General features: G+C 46.2%; 1 protein-coding gene across 11 annotated transcripts in view; it reads left to right on the forward strand.

Moving 5' to 3' along the window:
* tns1a (tensin 1a) overlaps nucleotides 1-23,721 on the forward strand; it is a 58,280-nt gene extending 34,559 nt beyond the window's left edge. For 2 of the 11 annotated variants that reach the window (XM_084004415.1, XM_084004416.1), the window contains exons 12-34: nucleotides 1,274-1,528; nucleotides 1,611-1,686; nucleotides 1,774-1,903; nucleotides 2,083-2,148; nucleotides 2,228-2,353; nucleotides 11,405-13,072; nucleotides 13,799-13,879; nucleotides 14,116-14,279; nucleotides 14,403-14,478; nucleotides 16,623-16,697; nucleotides 17,161-17,187; nucleotides 17,452-17,533; nucleotides 17,633-18,168; nucleotides 18,261-18,347; nucleotides 18,426-18,554; nucleotides 18,631-18,726; nucleotides 18,812-18,889; nucleotides 19,004-19,075; nucleotides 19,744-19,770; nucleotides 20,059-20,227; nucleotides 20,378-20,446; nucleotides 20,533-20,562; nucleotides 20,651-23,721. In XM_084004415.1, coding sequence (XP_083860541.1) covers nucleotides 1,274-1,528; nucleotides 1,611-1,686; nucleotides 1,774-1,903; nucleotides 2,083-2,148; nucleotides 2,228-2,353; nucleotides 11,405-13,072; nucleotides 13,799-13,879; nucleotides 14,116-14,279; nucleotides 14,403-14,478; nucleotides 16,623-16,697; nucleotides 17,161-17,187; nucleotides 17,452-17,533; nucleotides 17,633-18,168; nucleotides 18,261-18,347; nucleotides 18,426-18,554; nucleotides 18,631-18,726; nucleotides 18,812-18,889; nucleotides 19,004-19,075; nucleotides 19,744-19,770; nucleotides 20,059-20,227; nucleotides 20,378-20,446; nucleotides 20,533-20,562; nucleotides 20,651-20,780 — 4,249 coding nt within the window. In that variant the 3' untranslated portion in view covers nucleotides 20,781-23,721. Of the gene's footprint in view, nucleotides 1-1,273; nucleotides 1,529-1,610; nucleotides 1,687-1,773; nucleotides 1,919-2,082; nucleotides 2,149-2,227; nucleotides 2,354-11,404; nucleotides 13,073-13,798; nucleotides 13,880-14,115; nucleotides 14,280-14,402; nucleotides 14,542-16,622; nucleotides 16,698-17,160; nucleotides 17,188-17,451; nucleotides 17,534-17,632; nucleotides 18,169-18,260; nucleotides 18,348-18,425; nucleotides 18,555-18,630; nucleotides 18,727-18,811; nucleotides 18,890-19,003; nucleotides 19,076-19,743; nucleotides 19,771-20,058; nucleotides 20,228-20,377; nucleotides 20,447-20,532; nucleotides 20,563-20,650 lie in introns of all 11 variants that reach the window. The other 9 variants (XM_084004418.1, XM_084004419.1, XM_084004424.1 and 6 more) reach the window with 9 other exon arrangements.
* Nucleotides 23,722-25,413: the final 1,692 nt, after the last annotated feature.

Here is a 25,413-nt window from a genome sequence, read left to right on the forward strand (position 1 = left end):
TCCTGTTTATCTCCGGTTGGGTTTTAATTGGGATAATTGGAAGTGAATGTCATGGCATGAAGAGAAGCTATGTATCTCGTCTCTCTGGGGAGGCTGCAGGACTTGGTGGCGTTCATTCCTGTCCTGCATATTTTCCCTCCAATTTTTCTCCACTTTTATCACTGAGCGTTTTGAGATAATGATCCTCTCACGAAGAGCGGTTGTTCTGACTGCAGCGCCCTCTAGGGGGAGTATCCTCTAACTCCTATCTCCTACCATATTATTAGCCCCGTTGTCATTATTAAACAATTAGCTGCTTAAAGGCCTGACCCCACAGCGTCTCTTCGTCTTCGTGGAACAGATGAGCAGGACAGAGGTTGCAGGGAATAAACGAGGAAACGCAGGAAAGGGGGGGGGACTTAACACCACTTCATTTCAGCCTGTGAATCAGGCGGCCGGCCATTCTCCAACAGGTCTATAGGCTTGCCCTCTGCCCCGCTGCTATTTCCTGCTTCGGATATAATTATCTCTGCCCCTGGAGTCTGCGAGTATTATGGTCTGGAATGTGTGACATTAACAGCCGAGAGAAGGGGATGAGCTGCGCGGCTATTAAAGCTTGTAAAAGTTGTGTTGTGAAATGTTAGAATGCCTCTGGTGGGCCACTCGGAAGGAAATTAGGTCGCGTTGTTTTATGGTTTCTCAGAGATTCTCGACTCCATTAACTTTATGTGCATTTTTTAAGTTTCTGACAAGAAAACCTGAACATGTTTTTATCCCAACATAAAAAAGTGAAGACAGAGAAAGACTCCATTGATGAGGAAGCACCTTCTTTAAGGCGAGGCCCACACACAGATAGACAGGAATCACAGTCTAGACACCTAGAGAACAACCTGGAGGTCACGTGGCGATCTGGAAGTTTGAGTCACAATGTTATTGGAAGAACAGCGTCGGACTGATAATTGGTCAGACACTGTGAGATCTGAATCGTAAATGTAGGGCCAATAAACAATGTGTACAGGAAGTTCCCTTCATGCAAACTCTAAAATACATCTTTAATATAGAGTTTATCGCCCGTACACACAAGTGTGGTGTCCCCCCTCCGTCTAATTGAATTCCAGAGAGGCTAAACCATCTGGACACCGACAGCGACGTGGCGACCCCGCCATCAAGGTCGCACTTGGTACCATCGTCATTACCATCATTAACAATCAGAACGCACTGACTCAACACACCCCCAACTGGCATCTGTACGCACCGCCTCACTCTGAACACTTTTCCTCCTTGGGGTTTGCAGGTACGTGCGCTACTTCAACGGCCTCCTTTCCGGACACATAAAGATCAACAACAAGCCTCTGTTCCTGCATCACGTCATCATGCACGGCATCCCCAACTTTGAGTCCAAAGGAGGTGAGCAACCGCCGCCGCACACCAACAGAAATAACTTTTTTCAGGAAATGTTTACGTCTGCTTGTTTATTTCCCTTCGCAGGCTGCCGTCCTTTCCTGAAGATCTACCAGGCGATGCAACCCGTCTATACGTCCGGAATATAGTATGGAAACTAATTCCACTTCAGCTCACCCTATATTCAATCCAATGGTGTGCTTTAACAATATTATTGTGTTTTACTACAGCAATGTGCAAGGAGACAGCAACACCAGTATCTGCATCACTATCGAGCCCGGCCTGCTTCTGAAGGGAGACATCCTGGTAAGATTTGACTATAAAAACAGCACTTCGAACCGATACGTCGATCCATGCGTTGATGTTTTTTTTTTATCTCTTCCCTCCCCGAAGTTGAAGTGTTACCACAAGAGGTACAGAAACTCCACCCGGGACGTGATGTTCAGGGTGCAGTTCCACACCTGCGCCATCCACGACCTGGGGGTGGTGTTCGGGAAGAACGAGCTGGACGATACCTTCAAAGGTAACGGCTCTCCTGGTGGGTGTGACTTTTTAACTACATGCACATTGTGTTTTGTGAAATAAAAGCTAAAAGTATGCAATTGAACTTAATTAAACGTGTCATATTTCACCCAGATCTCGTGTTTGCGTGTGTCGTTTCACTCAAAGAAAACCCTTTTTATGCCGTGTGTCTCCGTACAGATGAGAGGTTCCCAGAGTACGGGAAGGTGGAGTTTGTTTTCTCGTATGCACCAGAGAAAATTAAAGGTAATCCAAATGTCCTGACTGACTGAATCAAACCTGATATACTGGCAATCAGTTACCCATCATGCCATGTGTTCCTCAGGCCTGGGCCACCTGGAGAACGGGCCCAGCGTTTCTGTGGACTACAACACCCAGGACCCTCTGATCCGCTGGGACTCGTACGAGAGCTTCAGCCAGCGCTGTGATGACACGGCAGACGGCGAGCACGGTACGTCCTCTTACACACACACACACACGATTTGATGTAAGATTTTACATACTGAGTTTTATTCGTAGATTAATACATATTAAGTATATTTCGTATGACCACACACCCGTCTTTCTACTCCCCCCAGCCTCCTAAAACCCAGTCTGTCAATTAGTCCTTTAAATAGCCGCTGCAGAAATAGGGGGGCGTCAGTCGCCCTGCTGGTGGCAGCCCACTTCTCAGGGGGTTGTAACCTGAGACGCCCACCAAACCTAAGTCCAAGAGCCCAAACCCACCTCCATCCACTCCCGGCTTCTGTACCAGGAGTTCAAGAATGTGAAACTACATATCATGTAGCCCCTCCATTCACTCGTCAAGTGCAAATACCCCCAAAGTCTCGTAATAGTTGTAATTTCTGGAGTATAACTCATTTATTATACCATAAAATATCCTGTCCTCCAGTTTTTTAAGAAGCGTTCCATTCCACTTAACATAACTGACAGTCTGACGAGATTCATGATCATTGCTGTTAATCTGAAAAAACAGGAGGATTCACTCACACTCCGTTGAGTCAGGACTTGGCAGCCATTGTAGTGCTGCATCCACTTTTATATATGGGATTTTTTTTTTTTTTTTTTTTTTTTATGGCTTCACAAAGACCCATTTCATTTTTATGAACATCCCCAGAGAAGCGTTGTGGTAATTGCCGCGCTGCAAGAAGGTCAGCGGGAATCGCCAGGATTGCAAGTTTGATCCTAATTGAATGGGTGGCGGCGTTCTCGGCACTCAGCAGAACAAGCTCTCGGCCAGTTTATTCATTTCTCTGATTGCAGCCTTCGCTCTCGGACTTGGACGCCAGAATCTGAAGCCGGTGCTGGAACATAGTGTCTGTTTCCAGGAGATTTAGGATAATTGCAGCAGAGTTATTTAAAAACTTCTATGAATTATGACAAAAAAGAAAAAAAGTAGTTAACTAGCATTGGCAAACCTAGGTGACCACACACTCTGATGACGCACTGACATGACAGAACGGCCTATTTTTACACGCCGCAGCACAGTGGACACTAATCACTCATCAGGTAGCGTTTGGAGGAATCCAGACTTGCTTATCGGTCCGGGTGTTAAACGAATGTTTCATCCCCGGGCGTTGATGTCTAGATGCGCCTGGGGCTCGGCTAACTCATCCCCACGCCATTTTTGAAAGAGTCCGGCGACCTTGGACGTCCACTTGAGAGAACCCAACGAAAGACGGGTGTCTTAAAAGCGTCTGCGGGCTTAGGCGGCTTAGAGTTGTGTGCATTTTATACTGTCGCTCACATGGAGGAGAGGCGTCCTTAGCTTAGTGTCTGCCACAAGTGTTGCACTTGAGCAGTTGTCGACCGCGGCGGTGTGAAGCGTGTAAAAGTATTAGTCCAGCTGTTTGAGTCGGTGTTACACGGTATTCCTGCGCTGCATCGGCGTCTGTGTGTGTCTGCGCGTTTCTCTGGGTCTTTAGCAGTTTTTTATGCGGTATGCTAGCAGCGCACCTTGTGTTTGTCGGCGTGCCTTTGCTCCACTAATAGCCCTGTGGTGTAGTGGCAGCTGTCGACCCGGAGGTCAAACCAGTCAGAAGGCCACCGCTTCATGGGGCAACTGAGCAAATCGGCTTCTTTTAAAAAAAATGACACATGGATCGTTTTAGCGTCAGATAATTGTACCTTTTCAAAAAGGGTGGCATTATTACATCATTTAGGCTTTATGGAACAAATGAAAGCAAGGCATCAAATGTTTGGAGAACGTCAGGGAAGAAGAGATATTAATTTGTGGATATTAAACGCAGCATCGTTATTGTATGTACATAAAAAAGTACGTAAATGAGCACTTAAAGGTGTTCTTGGAATAAAATGATCCCTTGAGTTCTGAAAAAATGAGAATAACCACTAAACATAGTGTGTTGCCACAGGAGAATAAGTGTGTGTGTGTGTGTGTGTGTGTGTGGTGTACAGTAGGGCAGCGAGCCCAGTGACAGCACAGGCTGTCTTCCTTGTTTGCCGCCCTCCTCCCATATTTGGCTGGGGCTGAGCCCTGAAACATGTCTGGAATAGCTGGATAGAGACAGAGATAGAGAGACAGGCACACAGAGGCGGAGAGGAGCAGAAGAAGAACAGACTTTTGGAAAATGTTTGCCAACATTTTTTAAAGGGGGTGAAGTTATTTTGTGGGATGTTGCTGAAGGGGAAAAGAAGGAGAGCTTAAGGAAAGAAGTCAAAAGGAGGAGAGCGGCTAAGCAGCAGGTTGGTGAGTCGTGCTGGAAGGCCATTCTTTACCATTTAGAAACCTCAAAATGTCTATAACATACAGTGAATTCAAATATTATCGAATCGTGGTTTCATGGCAACTCGACGCAGGCTTTGGCTTCTAAAAAGCACGTCTGTTTGGCTGTTTATCGCGTTTCCATGTCAACACCGTCGCATCCTGTGTGTTTGGCATCTATATGGCATAAAATGCGTCATGGAGCGAGTAATTTGTGTGCGGAACATTTTATGAGCAGACTGCAATTTGGGTACACCAAAACTATCAGGGGACGTATGTGGGATAGTTTGTTGCTCAGTCATTTCATTTTTGAAACTTTCTGTTTGTTTGTGTTTTATATTTTACATATTGAAGTTTCTGAAGTGAAATGAACACAAAAGGGCGACTAAAATTCTTTTTACTTAAAGTGATATCAAATTATTTACATTATCTTTAGAGCATTTGAATTATCATTTCTGTTCCATTTTTTTTTTTTTTTTAAAGAGTGAAACAATATTGTAGGCTAATTGATTTCACGTCACGTATTGCTACTTCCAAATATCTTTACCTCACGCATGTATAAAATATGCATTGTGCTCAGGGTTTAAGGAAAGCTTTGCACACTAAAAGTGGCCGACAAAATTCTGCAGAAATGGAGAGCAGTGGGGTATTTTAAAAACCCCCGTGTACGTCTTTCATGGGCACATAATGCTAGTTAGACCTCTTGCTGACAGCACGGTGAGCTACAGCAGCAGGTTCACATCCCAGCCCTGGAAACCCCACTGAGCCAGTCCTCATCTCTTAATGCCTCCTTTCTCCTACTGTCTGTCTCAATGTCCCCATATGGCTCTCTGTCTCTGCCTTTGTAGTTTTATTTTTGCATGTCATTGATTTAAGTTTAGTTAATTTGTGTCACATCCCTTCTGAAAATCACAAAACAGTTTGCCTGAGGTTGACCTACTTTCATAAATTCCTTTAAATTGTTTGAACTTTATAAATACGGAATCCAAATCTGTTTCTGTCTGAGAGTTAAACATTGAGGTAGACAGCAGGCAGATGCACTTTTATGACGGCGACTGATCCGCATTCAGTGAAAGACAAATGCACCGAATACCAACCCGCCTGCCAGGCGACAGCCAGACGTATAGAGGCCATCAAATCACCCTGACGTGATCCCGGTGATCCGCTTTTTATGTCCGGGACACACGGCAGTATAATTCTGCTCTTGTTCCTGTGCAAAGATGCTAACTCGGCCCCATTTAAGAGGAGCAGGCACAGAAGGTTGAGTTTAAATGCGCTACTAGTGGTTTTAAGGTGATAGAAATGAACTGAGAATTTAAAAAATATACAGTAAATGAAAACAAAGAATGTATATTTCCTGATCAATAATGATTTGAGTGCGCACCCTCTGATTATAACATGATAATAGCTACTTCCTGTCCCCCCGTCCGTTCAGTAAATGTGGCTCATTCCGGTTTAACCAACCAATCTGTAGCTTGATGTGACATTTCCGCTCCCGCAGAGCGCAAAGTGTCGACATGAATCAGACCTGGAGTTGGGCTGGTTGTCAGACAGATTATTTATTATTTTTTTTATGACTGTCACTCGGATGACAGATGACATCACCCTGAAAGCAATCGCCGAGACAGACACCGATACAGTCCCGTCACCGTTACCGCAGACCGAGACAGCTGGACACTGGGGTGATGGACGGACCGAGAGGCCGACATGACAAATATAAAACCGGGACAGTTTTCCTCCATTGATACACCAACCATGACACCTTTCTCACTGATGGACTGTCACAGCATCCCTTGATAGCTCTTTCTCTCTCACGCTCCGCAGCCAGAATCTCAAACTAAAACATACACTGTGTATATATGTTGGAGGGAGTTAGCTAAAGGCAGATTTCTACACTCCAAACAAGAGTTTTGCCCTAAAATCAATGAGTGAAAGTGGCTTAACAGGGATGTTTTTGCACACACAAGTCCTTAAGACAAGTCAGCCAGCTGTCAAACCCAGTCACTCGTTGCTGGCATGCAGACTGTCCGTCGTCACGGCGATACGAAAGCAGGGAAAGTGAATGTCACATCCTGCTGAGAGATACCTGAAGGTTTTCGCTGACAGTGTTGGTGTGTTATAATTGTACATGTAAGAGTCGGCAACTTCAAAGCCACAACAAGACAACTCGGTCACACTACAGCTATTTAATCTGATACTGGAACTACCTTTTTTGCCATGAGATTTTCAAAATAAGAAAAAAAAACATCCTTGAAAGTCTTTAAAAGAACTAACAAAATTCTTTATCAATCTGCATCGTTCTTACTGAAAACTCTTTTGTTGGAACCACTCTGCTGCCCTTTGAAGTTTAAGTTTAGTATTGTCTTGGTTGGTCTTCAATGCACTTTTGTTCCTTCCATGCTTGTCACGCCGGTCCGCTTCCAAGCAGCCAACCTCCCACTTTTACTGCTCTCACACATGCACGCCCAGTTTCCTCCTCACCCATAGATGTTCCACCTCAAAGAGACCTCTTCCTGCAGGTCAACTCCCCACTGGAAATAGCTCTTACTGTAGATGTCTGTCTGCAAGTGCGTGCATATGCATTTATAAACATGCATGAAATCATACACCGCATCCAATAAAATGATGATGGCGGACCTCTTTCCTGAGTGGTTGAGAGATCCACCATGGCGCCCTTTTAATTATGCGTGTAAACGTTAGGTGTGTTTATGTGTGTCTGCGTTTGGTAAATTTGGGTTTTTATAAGGTCATCGTGTCCCATATAACGGTGTCAAGCCCGTCTTTAAGTTTCCACCAACCCTTGAAACTACTAAAGCAGCAATAAGACAATCCAAAGGAAGAATCAACCCCCAAAATCCTGGTGATTATTGTCCTTTCAGAAAATTGCAGTTTTCTAAATGCAAATTTAACCAGTCCCTGTATTATTTTCAGGATGTTTACTTATAGACTGGATGTTGCCAATAATTAAAAACAAACGAATAAAGTCACTTTATGATAGAAAATATCATATGCATATGAAAAAAACAAAATATTGGGAAAACAGAAGTGGTCCTAGACAAGAGCCATGATGAACACCTTCACGGATCCTGAGAAAATACACTTGAATTCTTTTGGTCCCACTTCTGATTTCCCACATTCAGTGCTAAATTATCACAGGTTCATACAACAAGGGAGTAATATGTATATGACACCCATTCGGCTGCCGTGTCCAGCACCAAAACGGCCAACCAGCCGTGCTCTCGTTGCTTTAAAGGTGTGTTGACAAATGGTCCTATTAATCTCAAAAGCACTAACTATGTATATAATCCGCGTCCCAGCTGGTGCATTCGATACAGCAATAACAGTGGTTGTAGCACATTGTCTATTTATAATAAACCATTTGCCACAGATGTTTAAATGGCTTTTTAATGGCCTCCGAGGCTGCGACGTGACGATGAGACACTCGAGCGAACACTTAAGAGAATACGGCCAAGAGGCAGGTGCTGTCTGCGTGTTGTCGAGTGTGCAGCGCTGCATGAGCAACACCTCTAGCACGTTTCACGGGAGGAAAGCACCTGTTGCATGAGGCAATGTGGAGAATGCGCAGGTGTGTGCGAGAGCTCAATTTAAGTCAAAAGGTTTATTTTCTTGTCGTTGAATAATTCAAATTATTTGAGGGGAATGTGGCTTGGTTGCACTCGTTTGTAGGAAATAGGAAGTGTGGCGGCACCGCAGTAGGATAACAAGTTAGCTATTTGCGATTGGCTCATTTGTGTCACTGGATTTAACATCAGGCATATTCATATTTAAATGTAAGTCACATTTATATCCATTAAGAAGCTGATTTGGAGCTTCAGATGGAGTTTGCCGTTTTGTCAATCATTGGTCTTATTCCAGGAAGATCATGTGATACAGTCAAAAGCTCGGAGTAGATTGTTTTTGTCCTTCTCTTTCCAAAGTCTGGGTCACCCAGTCTTGAAGGGCGAACTCCTTCACCTCCTGTCACCTCTGTTGCCATCGTATATGTTATGTGTGTAGGGCAAAAGTCAAGGTTGTGACTGTAGTGGGTTCCTGTCAAGGCCAATGTCGTTTGGCAGTTACATTCTTCACAAAGTCATGAGGATCACACCAAACTGGTGGGAGAAAATAGCGAGGAAGGTGTTGAAGGGGGCGAGACCCCCTCCAGAAGCGTTCATACTTGACCCGTGAGTCGGTCGCTCCTTTGCCGTTTCTCTTGTCTTTGTATTTATAAAAAAAGCAAATTGTTTGCAGCTTATTGGTTAAAGAGAGATTTGATCAGCTTTAGTTGGTGCCTGTGGGTCTGTCGTGATTCAGTGGAAACTTTCTAGGCAACCTCCCCAACAACAGACACCAGAGTGAGACACCAAAGTAAATCAAAATGTTCCCTGGTAATACCTTTATAATTACAATACCGCAGAAACATCCCTACCCTAGAAAACCGTTGCTGAGTGCATTTCTTTTTAGTCTGTGCGTTGCTTTCTTTCATCTCTGAGCCGTGACATGTCATATAAGAGTGCCTAAGAGTCCCCTCTTTTAACCTCAGGATGGGGTTAACCAACACCCCGGGAAAACTTGAGTCGTTTCTGCCACAGAGCAGTAAAGACCGTCTTTTATGAAGTGGAACAAGGGCATTCCCTATTCTGTTAAAGGTCAGTGTGAGAGAGAGGGAGTCAAAGAGGGAGCTCAGCTGGTGGAAAATGTAAATTTCAGTTCTCGTTGTAGGTTATTTGCATCCAAGTCCTTAAAAAGTAATAAAATCCAGTTATTAAGGATGCCCTGCAGTGAAAGCTTATCTGCAAAAAGGTCGTAAGACAGGGAAGGGGAAGGGAGGGTGACCCCGAGTGAGGGGATCCCCTCTGATGACATCACCGGGCAGGGCTGCTGCAGTATCAGGCAAACAGATGACGTGGGAGTTGGAGTTTATTTGAAACGACGGCGTTTCACAGGAAGCCGGGGTGTGGCGGGCGTTTCACAGGAAGCCGGGGTGTGGCGGCCGCCGTGGTAGAGTCCCTCCCTCCCCCCCCGCTGCTGGGAAACGGTCACAGATCATCCCGGAGTGCCAGCTCACCCGTTCCGGCAGCTTCAGTGGTTCGGCCCCGCCTCGCTCCAGCGAAGCACATGTTGGGTGATGAGAGGACATGAATCAGAGTGGACAGGGAGAGACGGAGGTAGAAGGTCCAGTCACTACTGGAGGACGGAGGGGACTGAAATGTGGCTTTTTAATCGCAGTGTAATTGAGTGACGAAAAGGGAATATTTCATCTTTTCTCCAGTGTCCTGATGGTTGACCTAAAGCACAGGTAAGGAGGAGATTTCCACTGAAGTTGATGCTGTGATGCAGCGATGTAATTAGGATTTTAAGCACTTTAAATGTTTAAAAAGATAGAATCAGATATCCAGGATTGATTGCTGGCAAGTAAGAAATAGTTCTTTTTAGATGGTCTTCAAAATAACTAAACTTACAAAAAAGAAAATGATACTCCTGTCTCAAAATGTTTGGACTGAAGTCTAATTGCAAGAATTAAAGCCAACTCCAAAACAAACACTAAACGTTTCCATTCACTGTCCTAATGTTAATCCCTGTGTCCTCATTAAAGACAACCACGGGAACAAACTGTGTTTACAACTTCCTCGCCTGCCCCTCTCGTTCTCGTCGCCGCTTGTTGCCTTTCAGTCGTTGTTGACATGGGCTCTGAAATAGCTGCGGTCTAAGTGATTCACCATCTGTCCCTCGGGGGGTCGCTCAATTTGGAATATCCCACATACGAGCCAGCCGCGGTCGTGTATTTGCGTATCACTTTGCAAATGTGCACTGGATAGCCGGTGTTGGTGTCCGACGTTCTTGTTGTGAGAAGCGCTACCACGGAATGAGCTATTGCATGTATGATTGTTGCATGTATAGGGTTTCACAGATTTGAAATAGCGCCCCCGGCCTCTAATTGAAGTACACATTGTGTGGGAATCACATTACTGCGCTCGACTTCTGTTTATATGATCATCTGCCACAAAAGAGCTGTTTTTTCTTTTTTTTTCAACTTCAAGTCAAGTTAAACTATACATACTTCTGATATTATTAACAGATGGGTTTTTTCTCTTCATGGTTTATGTTTTTAATTGCTGTTTCCAGGAAGGAGCGATACGTTTTGCACTTTTCCCTTAGACTTCAAAATGAGTTATTATAACGGACTGTTGTGAAACTCCTCATTTGAGGCCAAAACAATTTGGTTCGATGTGAGTTGAGATGAAACATTGCCCTGCCCTAATTGCAACAAACTCAATACATCAAAAACACTCAGTGGATTCTTTGTGCAACATGCAGTCGATCAGTCCGACATTGCCAGCATGATTCAGCAACAAGAAATCCAGGTGAAGACAGCTCATCCTCTCCCAGAACAGCTCCGAGGCTTTCAAACTGGCACTGCAGCTCTTTTCTTTGGCTCGCACAGATCAGCTGTTTCAGGAGCCCCCCCCCCCGGTTCACGTCAGACCACATGGGCCCCGCACTGACGGAACGTGACAGGGGCTTGAGCACTGCAAATTGGCTATTAATAGAGCCGGGGGAGCTGTGTTGCTGGTGGCTGGGCTACATGCTGTACCTCAGGGTCAAAAAAAGTTGGGTGCAGAGGGGGGGTCACTGTGATCCTGTCCAGTGCAAATGTGACTTGATGATTGGAGCCAATGAAATGTAACGCCAATGTTTGTAAGTGAGGATGAGATAATTGTAACTGTGAAATCATGGAAGTACTTTAATGATTTAATATACTCTTTACGTCTTTTTCAGATGTTGTTCACACCCAAGGACCACTTGACGGAAGCCTATATGCCCGGGTCCGCAAGAAAGACTCCCTGGAGGGAGTTGTCACTATCAATGGCCTCCCGGTCCATGAAGACCCCTTGACCAATGCCGAGAACCCGTTACAGCACGCCAGCCATCCCCTCCAAACCGCCGACCAGACCCTTCCTGTGACAGGCCACACCTCCCTCCCCGCCGTCGACCACACCCTCTCCGTGAGCAGCGACTCGGGCAACTCCACCGCATCCGTCAAGACCGATCGCACGGATGAGCACAGCCAGTCCCTGCAGGGCGCCGTGAACCACAGCAACCCAGCAGCGACCCACCCACCGCTCAGCCCACAGGAGAAAAGAGAGCTCGACCAGCTTCTGAGTGGCCTCGAAGCACCGACTCACCAGCGACAAGCCTACCTGTCCACGTCCACCAGTCCAGGAGGAGGTGTTCGACACCTGGTCCCGGCGCAGGTGCACGTAAACGGGGGCCACACCAGGCTGGTTGGCGCCCCTTCGACGGAGGAGCGTGAGACCGATATTCTAGACGACGAGCTGCCAAATAGCCAAGAGGGCAACAGTGTGGACAGCTTGGGTACGCTCTCGTCCCTGGAGGGCCAGGCGACACCGGCTGACCTCTACTACCAATCACAGACACCCACCAGCAGGCAGAACGACGGACCCTACCTCGAGAGAGTCGTTCTTGGGGAAAAGTTGAGCGAGATGCCCGTGCATGGAGTACGAATGCCCACGGCGACACAAGAGAGGTCTGTGGACTCTGCGTCGCCACAAGGGGGCTACAACGACTACCAGAACGGAGGAGGGATGTACCGTTCACAGTCCTTTGGGAATCCTCAAGCCAGCAGCCCTGAGACCAACCCTAAACTGATGCCCAGGGCCCCAGAGAGGAGCACCAGTAGCAGGGAGGCGGTTCAAAGAGGTCTCAACACCTGGCACCAGTATAGCCTTCCCGATGACCCGTTTGGCCCTCCTCTACAGTCAACCCACAGCTTGCCCCACTTCCCCACCTCCGCCTCGCAGCGGGACATTGAGCAGTCCATTGAGGCGCTAAACATGCTCATGCTCGACCTGGACCCTATCAACTCCCACATGTCCAAGTCCCACAGCGCACCTCCCGGGGAGGACAGCATCAATTCATCCCAGGTGCCCTTCTCACAGACCCTTGCAAGACCCTCATACCAAGCGGACTCTGCCATCCATGGCTACAACAACTCCGGCTCCATCAACAACTCCTTTCACCAGCCCATGAGGCCGACTGGGAGGGTCAACCAGAGCCCCGTGATGGAGTCCCCGGTCTATTCTCCCCAGAGGTCCAACGCTGGGTACCAACACCAAAACATCACCCCAACGCACACCCCAGAGCCCTTCCTCCAGACACGCCAAGCGGCCCACCACTACCCCACGGATCCCTCCCCTAATTTCAACCAGCAGGTGCCGGCGAAGCCAGTGAACTCGTACCCAGGGGGTGGGATCTCCCCGGACCTGCAGGCCTCATCTCCTTATCCAGGCTACAGCGCCTCTTCCTCTCCTCTCCCCGCCACTACCCCCCAGCCCAAGGACACGTCTTCTTCATCCTTACCCAGAGAACAAGAAGCAGAGGAGGAGTCACTGAACCTGGAGGGCCTGGTGGCTCAACGCATCGCCGGTAAGGCTCAGAGTTGATGACTGAAACAACAATAATGTAACAAATACAGACATGATGTTTATTATGGTGAGTTACATAACTAAAACAGGTTTCAGGTTCATTTTCTTGTCATGAAGCAGTAGAGTGCGACAAGTATTAAGATGTAAGTCCTTACATTGATACACTTGGAGGCATCTTTAGGCACACCAACAGTGCAGTGTAACATACTCATCCAGGGGGCGCCGTACCAGAGGAATGACCTGCAGTCATACAATTACCAGAGCAGGTGACAGTGGAGATGGGAGGAGAGCAAGAATAGCCAGGCGTCCAGAAGCATCCATGTTTACCTTTATGAGGAACCATGTGGCTGCTCACAGGCGCCTCTCAGTGGAGAAAAGTTGTAAATGCATGCTATTTAGATCCATTTTTAAAACATGATGTCATCATCAACCCTGTGGTAATAAAACCATGTCACCTTGCAGTTTTATAACTTAATTATAAGCAAGATATCGATTCGTTTGACAGATATATTTTTTCATTTTCTCTTCACTTTCATTAGATCCATTTCAGTTCTGATATTTCTTCTCCTTTTCTGTTCAATCCATCTCTCTGCTGTTTTTTGGACAACCCTTCACTGCAATTCACGCTTCCTCCACCGCACCTCTCTCACCTTCCTCCTCCACCTTTTCTCCTTCACCTCCTGCCCTCCATCCACCACCACCATGACCTCCCTCCCCCCGGGAACAGAGTACAACGCTCGTATCCGGGGCATCAGTGACAGCATAACACCACAACAATCTGACCGCCATCGCTCCTTTTCCTTCTCTGGTTTGTCCACTCCCCCCTGCATTTGTAGAATATTTCCCTGCTTCCCGACCCTTTTTTCAGTTTCTTTCAAGATTACTTTCGTCATGACTTTTGTGCTGTTTTGCCACTGCTTTTTTTTGTTCCCCTCACTCCTTGTCTAAACAACTGAGATTGAAAGAAAATTGTTCTAGATTTTCCTAGGTAGATTGCTTCTGTATTTTTGATGGCTCTACAGTGAATATTTTGGGGTGTTTCAGGGGTTCGCTCCAGAGGAATGACCCCAGAAGTGACGCAGGAGACGGGCCGGCGTCGGACCACCAGTGAGGGACAGTACCAGAGCAGCCACAGTAACCCGCCGATGGTGGATTCACCGGACTTCGCCCACAATCTGGCTCTCAACCCGGGAGGAAGACCCAGAGAGGTCAGCATTCAGTCAAAATTGTCATGTCCTGTGTTGTGATTTGGAAACATTTTGACAGAAACCTAAGTGTGGACTTTTGGATGTTTAAATCACCTTTCTGGTATATGTGTGCGTCTCTTCCAGGGTCCCATGCACAGCTACCGGGAGGCGTTTGAGGACGATGAGGCTTTTGCCAACAGTCCCGCCTTTGGAGGTGGTGGTGAGAATTCCCCCCCGACCCCCAGCTTCCCCGTGTCGCCACAGACTCCTTACTTCAACATGTGTAGGTTCACCCTGCAGACTGGGGTCACTCCCCGATCCTCTAAACACTGATCTTAGACCTCACTTACTCTCTGTTGTCTTCGTTGAATTGCTGAATTGAAGCATGAAATGATGGGCAAGAAAAGCCAGGATCATAATAAGATCACCAAAGAAAAACTCTTTTTTTAATTTCATCATAGTTTGATTGTACAGTGTTTTAATATGGAAAGAAAATGACAAAATACAGCCTCAAAACACCAAAACATTTAATTAATTGAGGTTTAACTAAAACAAATAAACAATAAATAAATAAATAACTATTACTGCAAATACATTTCACAATTTAAACTCAGTAGCAAATAAAATGGAGTCTCGCCTCGCAGTCCCAAGCCTCCCAGACACTTTCTTCATTTATTTCAGAAAAATGCAGATGATCTTGTGCTTCAGTATTCCCTCCCATCACCTGTAGGGCGCCGCACTTCTGCTTGACTCCTGGACACTCGGGCTTGCCCTCTTGACCCCAGGCCTCGTAGCTCAGCGGCTGCCCGTCCACCCACATCCAGCTTCCAGCCAAGAAGCGCAAACCGATCCAGACCTGTGCCATGGTCTGGTTCTTGTTGAGCTCTTTGTGGAGCAGCAGCACCTCTGTGTCGGACGCCACGCTGGCCAGGTCGCGGTGATGCTCCCTGCAGTACTCCAGAGCTTCCTCCCAAGTCTTCTCCTCCCTCACCACGACCGCGTCGTAGCAGAAGAAGGTTACTCTAAAGCCCGCTGTGGCATCATGCCACAAATAGTCAATAATTAAGCCGTAGTCTTCCTGTGCTCGGTTATTGGGCTGACCGTATCCCCAGAAAAATCGGGACACCCCCGCACCTCCTGACCACGTCCATTTCTCACCGTCTGAGGGATTCCTTTCCAGTCCGATCCAGATGAAGTAATTGACGTCACCAGCGAGTTGGTGAAGACGCCGTGTGTCGTATTCATTACTTACAGGGGCCAGGTCTATGTGAAACCTCCGGCAGTACGCCTGAGCTTCATGCCAGCTCTTTTCCTCTTCGATGTAGACGTACTTGCCAAAAGTCGCAGACAAGCTCAGCAGCAACAGGATGCAGGCGAAAGTCTGATCCATCGCCGTCTCGTGTTAAAGAAGAAGTGAGGCTGGGGGTTTTAAAGAGATGTGCTGCAGCTTGGGACACTTTGTGTTTTTGCATAGGGCGGCCCCCTCCTTCACTGATACTCGACCTGAGAACAGACAGCTGCTCTCTGCACTTTAGTTAAATTATGCTTTGTTTTCTCTTAAAAGTGTACTCAAAGCAAATTTCCACGACATGCAAACCAAAGCACGGAGCAGGTGTAAATCCTGGTTTTGAATGAGGAAGGTAAATCATTTTCCTCGGAAAGCAAATTTAGAGAGGCCTCTTTACTCCGTGTTTATCTTTTGTTTATTCAAAATATGTAATTCAACATAGAAATGTGGATGAAGAGGCCACCTAATCGAACATATTACTCCTTGGACCACGCGCCTTGAGACATCAATGAGACTTCCACCATGTTGAGCTGCTTTGTTGAGCAGATTGTGTCGACTGTGAGGTTTTTAAACCAGCCTCCCTCTCCTGCAGTCGGTCCTGAACGCACACACAGCTGTTGCAGTAAGAATCTGTTCCGTGGCACAAATCCACCCCCTCGCATTCTCTGCCATCTCATTTTGGAAAATAACTCGACAACCTCCTCTTCCATCACGCATGGCGACTTTAATACGACGCCATCTCGACTCATCCGGCCGCAATCTAACCCGATCACTGTTTGCATGCTATAAATCCTCTCATGGCCATCCATACGTTGTTGTGCGTTGTTGACGGATGCTCATCAATTTTCAAATTGCAGTTTAATTCTTACAAAAAAAATGCTACAAACTTGAACCACTTAATATAAGAGACAAACATCCATCATTTAATGCATTTTCATGCAGCATTGTATTGATGCTAAAGTGAAGAGTTTCACTGGTCCTTCTCCATCATTGCATGGCTCGTATGTAACAATTCTCATCTCGCCCTCATCATAATATTCATTTACATCCTCTCTCTTTTCCTTTTTGCCCTGCAGCTCGCTCTCCTCCAGGTTTGACCAAGACTCCCCTATCGGCACTGGGACTGAAGCCTCACCAGCAGGGCGGATCAGGTCAGTTTGTGCACGTCAAATCATAATTCAGATCTTTATTTTTGTGAAACATTTTAAAGGTGTTTGGATTCATACTAAACCTGATTTCACCATTTGAACTCTGAAGCAGTTATATATCAAAGTTTACAATCTCAGCTTTGAATATTACTACAGCTTCAGTATGATTGAATAATACAGTGGATCATTTTTTAATAATTTAATAATTGCGTAGAATAGCATTGCCTTGCATCACTGTATTATGTCATACTGTATCTGAGTGTGCAGAAAGTGGCTGTCGCACTGTGATTGTGGGTGTCTGCCGCCCTCTGGTGCTCAAAACTGTTATAACGCCTTTACTAAATGCTAATAGCTAACACACACACACACCAGTTCTTGCTTAGCGCTCAAATGTGTCCCCCTTGTCTCCTCCTCTTCCACACATCTCCTCCTCCTCCTCTTGCTTTCTATCTCCTCTTGCGGTCAGACTCTGATTCTAATGATGGAGAGCAAGGTAAGGGTCTTTTCTGCTGCAATGCACTGCGAGCGCCTCCAGCACACTTTTTATTATACAAAGTTGTGTTTCACTGCAACGGAATGTTTTTCTTTTCCGCTCTGCATCCCAGCTTTCCTCAGAATTTGTATTAAAAATAACATTTTAATAATTTCCTGCTTAATAATACCACTTTACAAACTTTTTCGCAAAAGAAAATTAAACCAAAAAAGCCCATTTCTTGACTAACTGTGTGTGTTTGGTGTGATGCTTTGTGATCTTCAGATAACCGCAGTTTTGGGGACTCCAGAGCACAAGCGTTCAGCGTTCCTCTCTCCTCCAGCAGCCCCAGCCACAGCACTGATGGGTGAGTAGAGAAAAGTCCAGTCACTAAAGGCACATTCAGAAACCCTCAACTGTCAAAACAGTCGTTGACAGACAGCTGTTGTGTGTTGTGATGCTGTAGAAGGACCCCGCACAGCCCCGTCCCCTCCTACCCTCCAAGACCCGCGTCCCCCGAGGGCTCCCAGGTCAACATCATGGGCGTCCACACCGTCCCCGGCAGCCCCAACACCCTCCACCGCACGGTGGCCACCAACACGCCGCCCAGCCCAGCCCTGCAGAGACGCCTGGGTCAAGCCAGCCCCTCACTGGCCAGACACCCTCTTCCAGGCGGCGTCCCCTCCAGCCCTCTGATCGGCCGGAACCCTAAAACGTCAGCAGCTGGCGTGCCTCCCAGCCCCCTGATGGGGCGCCGCGCACCGGCGAGCGGGCACAGCACGCCTGACGAGCTGGGGGCCGCTTCCCGCCAGTGGAGCGCCCAACCGCCGTCCACGCCCGCCTTCCCCGTCTCCCCACAGCTGCCGGAGAAGAGGCACATGTCCAGCGGGGACGTGGAGAGGATGGACAACAAGAACCTGACGCCGACGCCGGCCAGCGGCAGCAGCACGCCGAACCTGACCGGCACGCACACGCTCCCGGACGCCTCCAAGTCCATATATGGTGAGACGCAGGAACACGCCACGATAGATCACCTCAAAGAATGTCTGCGTCCTCTCCAGTTAGCATGTCCCTTGTCTCTTTGGTCCAAACAGATGGTTATCCAGACATTAAGATGAACGTCAAATTTGTCCAGGACACGTCCAAGTTCTGGTACAAGCCAGACATCACCAGAGAGCAAGGTGAGTCCACTCTCTGCCTCCTCATATCCAAACTCCTCATCATCCTCATTCTTCACCTCCCTCTCTCTCTTCTTTCAGCCATCAACCTGTTAAAGGACAGGGAGCCCGGGGCGTTCATCATAAGGGACAGCCACTCCTTCCGCGGGGCCTATGGCCTCGCCATGAAGGTGGCCTGCCCCCCACCAACCCTCCAACAGAACAAAAAAGGTATAAAAAAAAACAGTACATCTGTCCTTTTGAAGTAAGAACTGATCTTTCTGACAAAAAGAAATGTGTCTTCCAGCCGGCGAGATAGCGAATGAGCTGGTGAGGCACTTTCTGATCGAGACAAGCCCCAAAGGCGTCCGTCTGAAGGGATGTCCCAATGAGCCCTACTTTGGTGAGGTCACGACCCTCGGTCTTGTCGATCAGCACTTCTCTTGATATCAAAGGGATCCTGTTTAACATTTTATTGGCGTCTGTAGGTTGTCTCTCCGCTCTGGTGTACCAGCACTCGATGACTCCGCTGGCTCTGCCCTGTAAGCTGATGATCCCCGCCAAAGGTCAGCTTCACCCTCTTAGTTACAGTCCGACGCCACGGGAGGTTTTTTTTTGCGGTTTAAGCAGTCGTGTGTCGTAATGTGTGTTCTGACATCATTTTATTCTGTCACTCAAAGACCCGAATGAAGAGGCGCTGGAGCTCGCCACACCTACTGATCCAGTTCTTGAACTTCTGAAGCAAGGAGCAGGTACGCTTCACAAGACACCTGGTGGTTTTCACGGGTTTTTTACCCTGCGGAGTCCCACGGCGTCACTTTTCGGCGTCCATCATCGCCTCAGGAAGCAGGGTTTCAGCATCTACAATGTTCACATGCACTGACTCACATTCATTCAGTCAAATCATCATGTGTTTGAGGACTATGATTACCCACAAATCATAGTGTGTGATGTTAAACAGAGGGTAACCGGAGGAAGCCCGGAGGCATTAAAACAAAACACTTTAGCCTGGCATACAACATTTACACAGACACATTAACATTTAGGATTTAAGGATTTAGGATTTTTCACTGATTTATTTATCAAGATTTTCTTTTTCACTTTGCTAATTGACAATTTAATTGATTATTTGACAATAACCTCACCTCAGGTAAGGAGAGGTAGAGAAAAATGTCACATAAAAACCCACAATAATAATGTTTTTGTGTCATGAAGTTACTTCCCATTCGTCAGTCAAATCCCTGAGGGTTCAGGGTTTGAGGAATAGGCAGGAGAATATAGTCATGCAGGAGCCAGAGTACTGATTAAATCAATTAACAGGAAGCTTAGAGTATTAAGTTCTCTTTCCAAAAAATAAAAACAATAAACGATACGCAAAACAACAGAATAATTGCAACATTTTGTGCCCCTTACCTTACAGTCCAGAAGGTTCCCGAGGACGCCCATGGTAAATACTGGTTCACACTGCGCCGCTCTAGACTGAATGTGAATGCGGTGATGCCTGCTCACAGAAACGTTCATAGAGTTATGCCGCCATTTTTAATTGCATCTGAATGCAACATAAATGAAAAGTGAAATGCATGCAGAGACCCAGTGGGTTGATGATGTAGCTATTAGCATGAAACACTTAAGTTAACTGCATTGTCATGGCAACCCCCCACCCCACATTGAGCTGCATGCACGTCGTCCCCCTCCTGTATTTATTTAACGGCGCCGCTCTGTTGTTTTCCTCCAGCGTGCAACGTCCTCTACATCAACTCTGTGGACATGGAGTCGCTCACGGGGCCTCAGGCCATCGCCAAGGCCATCAGTGAGACGCTGGCGAGCAACCCGCTGCCCGCCGCCACCACCGTCCACTTCAAGGTGTCCACACAGGGCATCACGCTCACCGACAGTCAGAGGAAGTGAGTCCACCACTTTTCACATCGGCAGAAAGCAGTTGCTTTGGCGCCCGCAAGTGGAGGTTGTGAAGAAGACACCATGTGGAAAACCTTCCGCATGGTGTCTTTAATGGATGTGAACAAATAAATAAAAATGTGTTTCTCTTCCTGCAGACTTTTCTTCAGGCGACACTATCCGATCAACACGGTAACCTACTGCGACATTGATCCCCAAGACAGGAAGTAAGAAACCTCCAGACCCCGTTTCAACCTAATATCAATATCAGGGACCAACTTTTTGATAATTTCTTTGTGTTTTCTTTCCCTAGATGGGGCAAGGAAGGAGGCGGTTCAGTGAAGTAAGTTTGAATACCCTTACTTCATGCATCCTTTGCTAGAATATGAGAAGAATGCTAACAGCAGGGTATTGTTTTTCGATCCCACCAGGCTTTTCGGATTTGTGGCGAGGAAACAAGGAAGCACAACAGACAATGTCAGCCACCTGTTCGCCGAGCTGGACCCGGATCAGCCCGCCAACGCCATCGTCAGCTTCGCCTCCAAAATGATGAAGCGGTGAAACCCCTCGACGTCCAAATGGCAGCGGCCATTTTGAAGTCTTCCTTGGTCATTGGTGTCCTTTTTTTCGCCAGGACTAGATGACGTCCTTTTTTTTTCTTCCTGTTTCCTGTCAGTTTGTTTCCGTTGCCCTCCTCTCTCTCTTTTTCTCTCTGCCTTGCTGGTTTGTCTTGACTTTGGTCTTTTTTGGAAGAGTCTCTATTTGAAAGGATTTGGTGAGGATCCAGAGGAGCGCGAGAGAACGTGTGGCGTGGGACTGCGAACGTGACAAACGTGGAGGCGATTGAAGGGAGAAAATACTAACAGGGAACCTGTACGAGAAGGAAACGCTAGCTAAAGGCTAAAGGAGCAATGCTAAGTTCAGTCGAGGAACACGTGAGGACTCGTATGTTTCAGGGTTTTCTGTCGTTCGTTTTCGTTGATTGATTTACCAAAGGTAGTTGCAATACAAGTGCAAGAATGATGTAGCTATTAAGCCATTATTATTTCCTCTTTTTCAAAAGATGAAGTGTTGAACAAAAAGAGAAAAAAAAAAAAAAAGAAAAGAAATACGGTTTCTTCTTGAACTCGTCTTCAGGAAAAAAAAGTTTGGCCTTGACGGCTTTTAGCAAAACAGTGTCTGAAGACCTTATGCATGTTAGCTTGATCTTTAAGCTTGGTTCTTCTACCTTTCCACCAAAATCATTGTGAAATCCTCCGAGCGGTCATTTCCGGGTCTGTTGTGTGTTGGAAAGGGCTCTGCAGTGAAACAACGACTGATCTAAACTGCGCATAGCAAACCAGACTTTTTAAAAGAAGAAAATAAAAGAAAATCCACCACTTTGCATCACCTCGGCCTCCGGTCCAAGCCTGACCCCCCTCCCCCCACGGACAGCATGGCAGACAGAGAGTGGAAGACTTGTTTCTCCACAAGATGGCGCCACTCGTTCAGGCTTGGACCCCCCCTAAGCATCACATAGACTCGCCCATCACCAACCGCTTGCAGTAGTGGATCCGTTGAAAGACGCTGCCACTGAAACACACTGGAAATCACCAGGGACTGGCCCAATGACCTGGACCTATGCACTGTTCTTTATGCATGTTGTTGTCCCAGATTGCACCCTCCCTCATAGCTACATTCAACATCACTGAAAACATTCTATGCTGTGTGCTAAAAATGACTTAAAAAAACCTTTTCGACAAAGTACGCCGAGGTTGTACGACTTGTCAAAGACTGCATGAAATAAGACAACATTTTTTTGTACTCTCCTCGGAGTCCTGAAAAGAAGTAGACAACCCATTGTTGAAGTAGTCACATGATGGTGAGATGCTATATTTTTACTTTCTTTTTATTATTATTATTTGTTTTGGTCCATTTGAGCCAGGGTTACCTTTCACTGTACCAAGGACAGTCCCGTCTTTGTTTTTTTTTTTGTTTTTTTTCCTTCCACAGTGTCGTCAAAATTTACATTTAGATACCTTTTAGGGCAAAGAAGAAGAAGAAGAAGAAAAAAAAACACACTGTGCGCAAAAATGCCTGCTTGTTGAACACGCTCAACCATTCACAATAAGCTAAGGAAAATTGCTATTGATATAAATGTACATAGATATACTACTTTGAAAGGTGACATAGCGAAAAAGTATTTATTTTTGTTGCTTTGGTCCCTCATGATTACTCATATATACATATATTGTACAGTCTAGATAAAGAAGATTACCTAATGGGTTGAGAAAAAAAATATATACTTATTTTGGCTAATGATTTCAAAGTCTGACGATTTTGAAATGTGTTTGAATATATGGTGTACATTACTTTGTACATGTATATGTTTGTTTTCGGCTCGTCATGTTTTTTTTTCTTTGTTTTTTTTTTTCATTCTTGCGTTCTCTCGGAACGAGGTAGGGCATGAGCGAGATAGAAGCGTCTGATTTGCATGGACAGAAGCATTCGAGTGCGTTTCAGCAGCAGAAACGTGCTCCTAGAAGCGTTGTAGCTGGTAGATCTTAAGGTTAAAGACGTGCCAATTTTTAGGAAAGGGAAGCACGAAAAAGTTCAGAAGCCAACCTCAAATGCAATATGAAAACAGCAGTATGCACCATGACAGTTAGGATTATGATTTTTGCCAAAGATTCAAACACTTTATGACTGGCTGCATGCCTCTTTTTTTTTTATTTTTCCGCTCAACTGCTACTTCATGTTTCACACTTCACACACCTCGCTCGGCTTTTGGCGGCAAATTTAAAGAAAGCTGAACCAGAAATGTGGTTTCTTGGTCACGTTGGGTTTATACGGCGAGACGACGAAAGACTTTTAGCGAATTTAGTTTTTACCGGTGTCTCAAAGCTCCACCGCCCTGTTCGAGAGTGTGAAAACAAAGCACTTACATTCACAAAAACCAAAAGAAAATATTCCATGTGGGCGTCATCGCTGGAGGTTGTCTCACTGTCAGACTGCCAAAGGTGTCTCCTCCAGATCTCGAACAGTCACTGATTTTTATTTATTCTTATTTATTCTGTTTTTTCCTGTTTTAAAAAAAATAATTCATTGTCGCATCATCGCAGTTTTTAAACGGTCAGTGTTAGCGAATGGAGGAATGTATGGTGGCGCTTCATTGAGAGCAAAGAGGTACAGTGACTTACAATCGACTACTAACAAGCTTTGTGCCATTTTTAGTCATTTGGAGAGAAGAAAAAGAAATAAATGTTCTCTAAATTAAAAAAATCAATCGAAAACAGCATTTTACCTGTTGGCTTTGAGTCAAGAGTCACCTTTGTTTCAGTGAAAAAGAAGTGATCTCTGACCCCGATGTACAGATGGGACTTGTATGAATGTGATACTATGAATGTACAAAAGGGTCTCAGATTTTGTTTGCGCTTATCATTTACATTATATTGTCATGGCTTACCTGTTCCTAAGGAGAAAAAAAAACAACATTAAAGCAATACGAATCAGTTACATTCAAGCTATTGTGGGTGTTTTGTGACTTGATAAATGGGTTTTAATAGCAGAGTTCCAGCCTCGATCATTCAGCCTCTCTGTCAGGTGTGCAGCTCGGCTGGAAGCACCTCGTTGGGCGTGATGCGAGACACCTGGGGGGAGGTGATTTAGGGAGCTGCTGCCTCTCCACATGCTGTGTGTGAGTGTGTTTCTCCTGTGAGGAGGCGTACGATGTAAAGCTTTGTTCCAGATCTAAACCGTCTCCTCATGTGAGAGGCATTGAACACATGTGACCGTTGGTTCACACGCAGCCCTCCTCACCTTCACTTCCTGCCACGTTATTTTACTGTCAAACCACCGCCTGTTGGCTCCCAGCTTTCCCCATGTCAACCTTTTGGACCTTTAAAAAGAGAATTTAAAATAATTTATACCTTTTTTTCTTTTGAGTTTGTTTGGGAACGATTTGCATTTATTGAGTCATTTGTGGGAGTTTTTAATGCTTTTTTGGGGGCAGAGATATGGGGATGACATTGCAGAAAGAAGAGCCTCGATACATGGGGCTCCAACTCTACCACTGAGACATCCTGGCGCCCCGCTTTTAATGCGTTCCTTAGTTATTTTTGGTGCACTATTTGTATTTCTATGTCAAAATACAATCTTTTATTCTTACATCAGCTTGTACCACCCGATATCAATCAACAATATCATCCATCAAGCAATGATGGCCATGACCTCATCTTCATCACGTCACCACACAGAAGCCAGACACTCTTGACATGTCGTTTCAGCTCTCCTCGACTGATTTGGTTGTAAATAATAAAACCAGAAAACAAAAACGCTCCGCAGCTGAACCGTCACAAAAACGCAGACAAATTGATAACAGGTTTGCGTTTGTGGCCACTGAGCCACTCGGGGGGAATCCAGAGTCAACGAGGCGGCGCTCCGAGGAGTTGCTCAGCCTGTTTGTTTGATTCCAAGTTTAAGGTCCTCGCCACGCCTGAGACCGAGAACACGAGGGAGACGGGGCAATAAAGGAACATAATCAGAAGTCTGTGAGGTTCTCACGGCTGCAGACAGTGTTCAAACTCCCAAATATGCATGACACACTTCCCCCCTCTGACAAATTGCATACGCACTGTCGCCCTCTGCTTCGCCGTGGCACATTATGAGCTAAAGGGAGGTACGCGGCTCTTGGCTGGCTCGCAGAGACCGCTGCACATACATCACTGCAAACGGACAGAAAGGTAGCAGGCTGTTCCGCAGCCACTGACTTTTTATTTGACACCTTTATTTGAACATGGAAATCCACTGACGGCGAAGTTTCTCTTTGACAAACGATCCCCTCTGCACAGGATCTGTTTTGCGTTTCAAAGAAAATAAAGCCTCCAAATGCAGAATATAAAATCAGAGTTCAAACGTCTGATCGGCGGCGCGGTGGTTCTGATCCACCTCGATACCGGGGTGACTCGGAGTTTGATCGATGGCCAATTGGTTGATTTAAAAAGGAACAGATGCTGCTTTGAAACGGTCTTTGAAGGAGGAGGGCTGTGATGGAATGAGTCCTGTCTGGTGGGCTGAAGGTGTTTTAGAATAAAGAACACGCGTCAAGAGAAAGAAGTATCAAATGCTTGTGGGCTGTGACTCACCAAGGGTCAAATACGCCTGATTCAACAGTTTTTTTTGCACTTTTCTCGTCAACTAAAAACACAAGCGTTTC

Source organism: Eutrigla gurnardus, assembly GCF_963514095.1.
Source record: "Eutrigla gurnardus genome assembly, chromosome: 24".
Taxonomy (NCBI): Eukaryota; Metazoa; Chordata; class Actinopteri; order Perciformes; family Triglidae; genus Eutrigla; species Eutrigla gurnardus.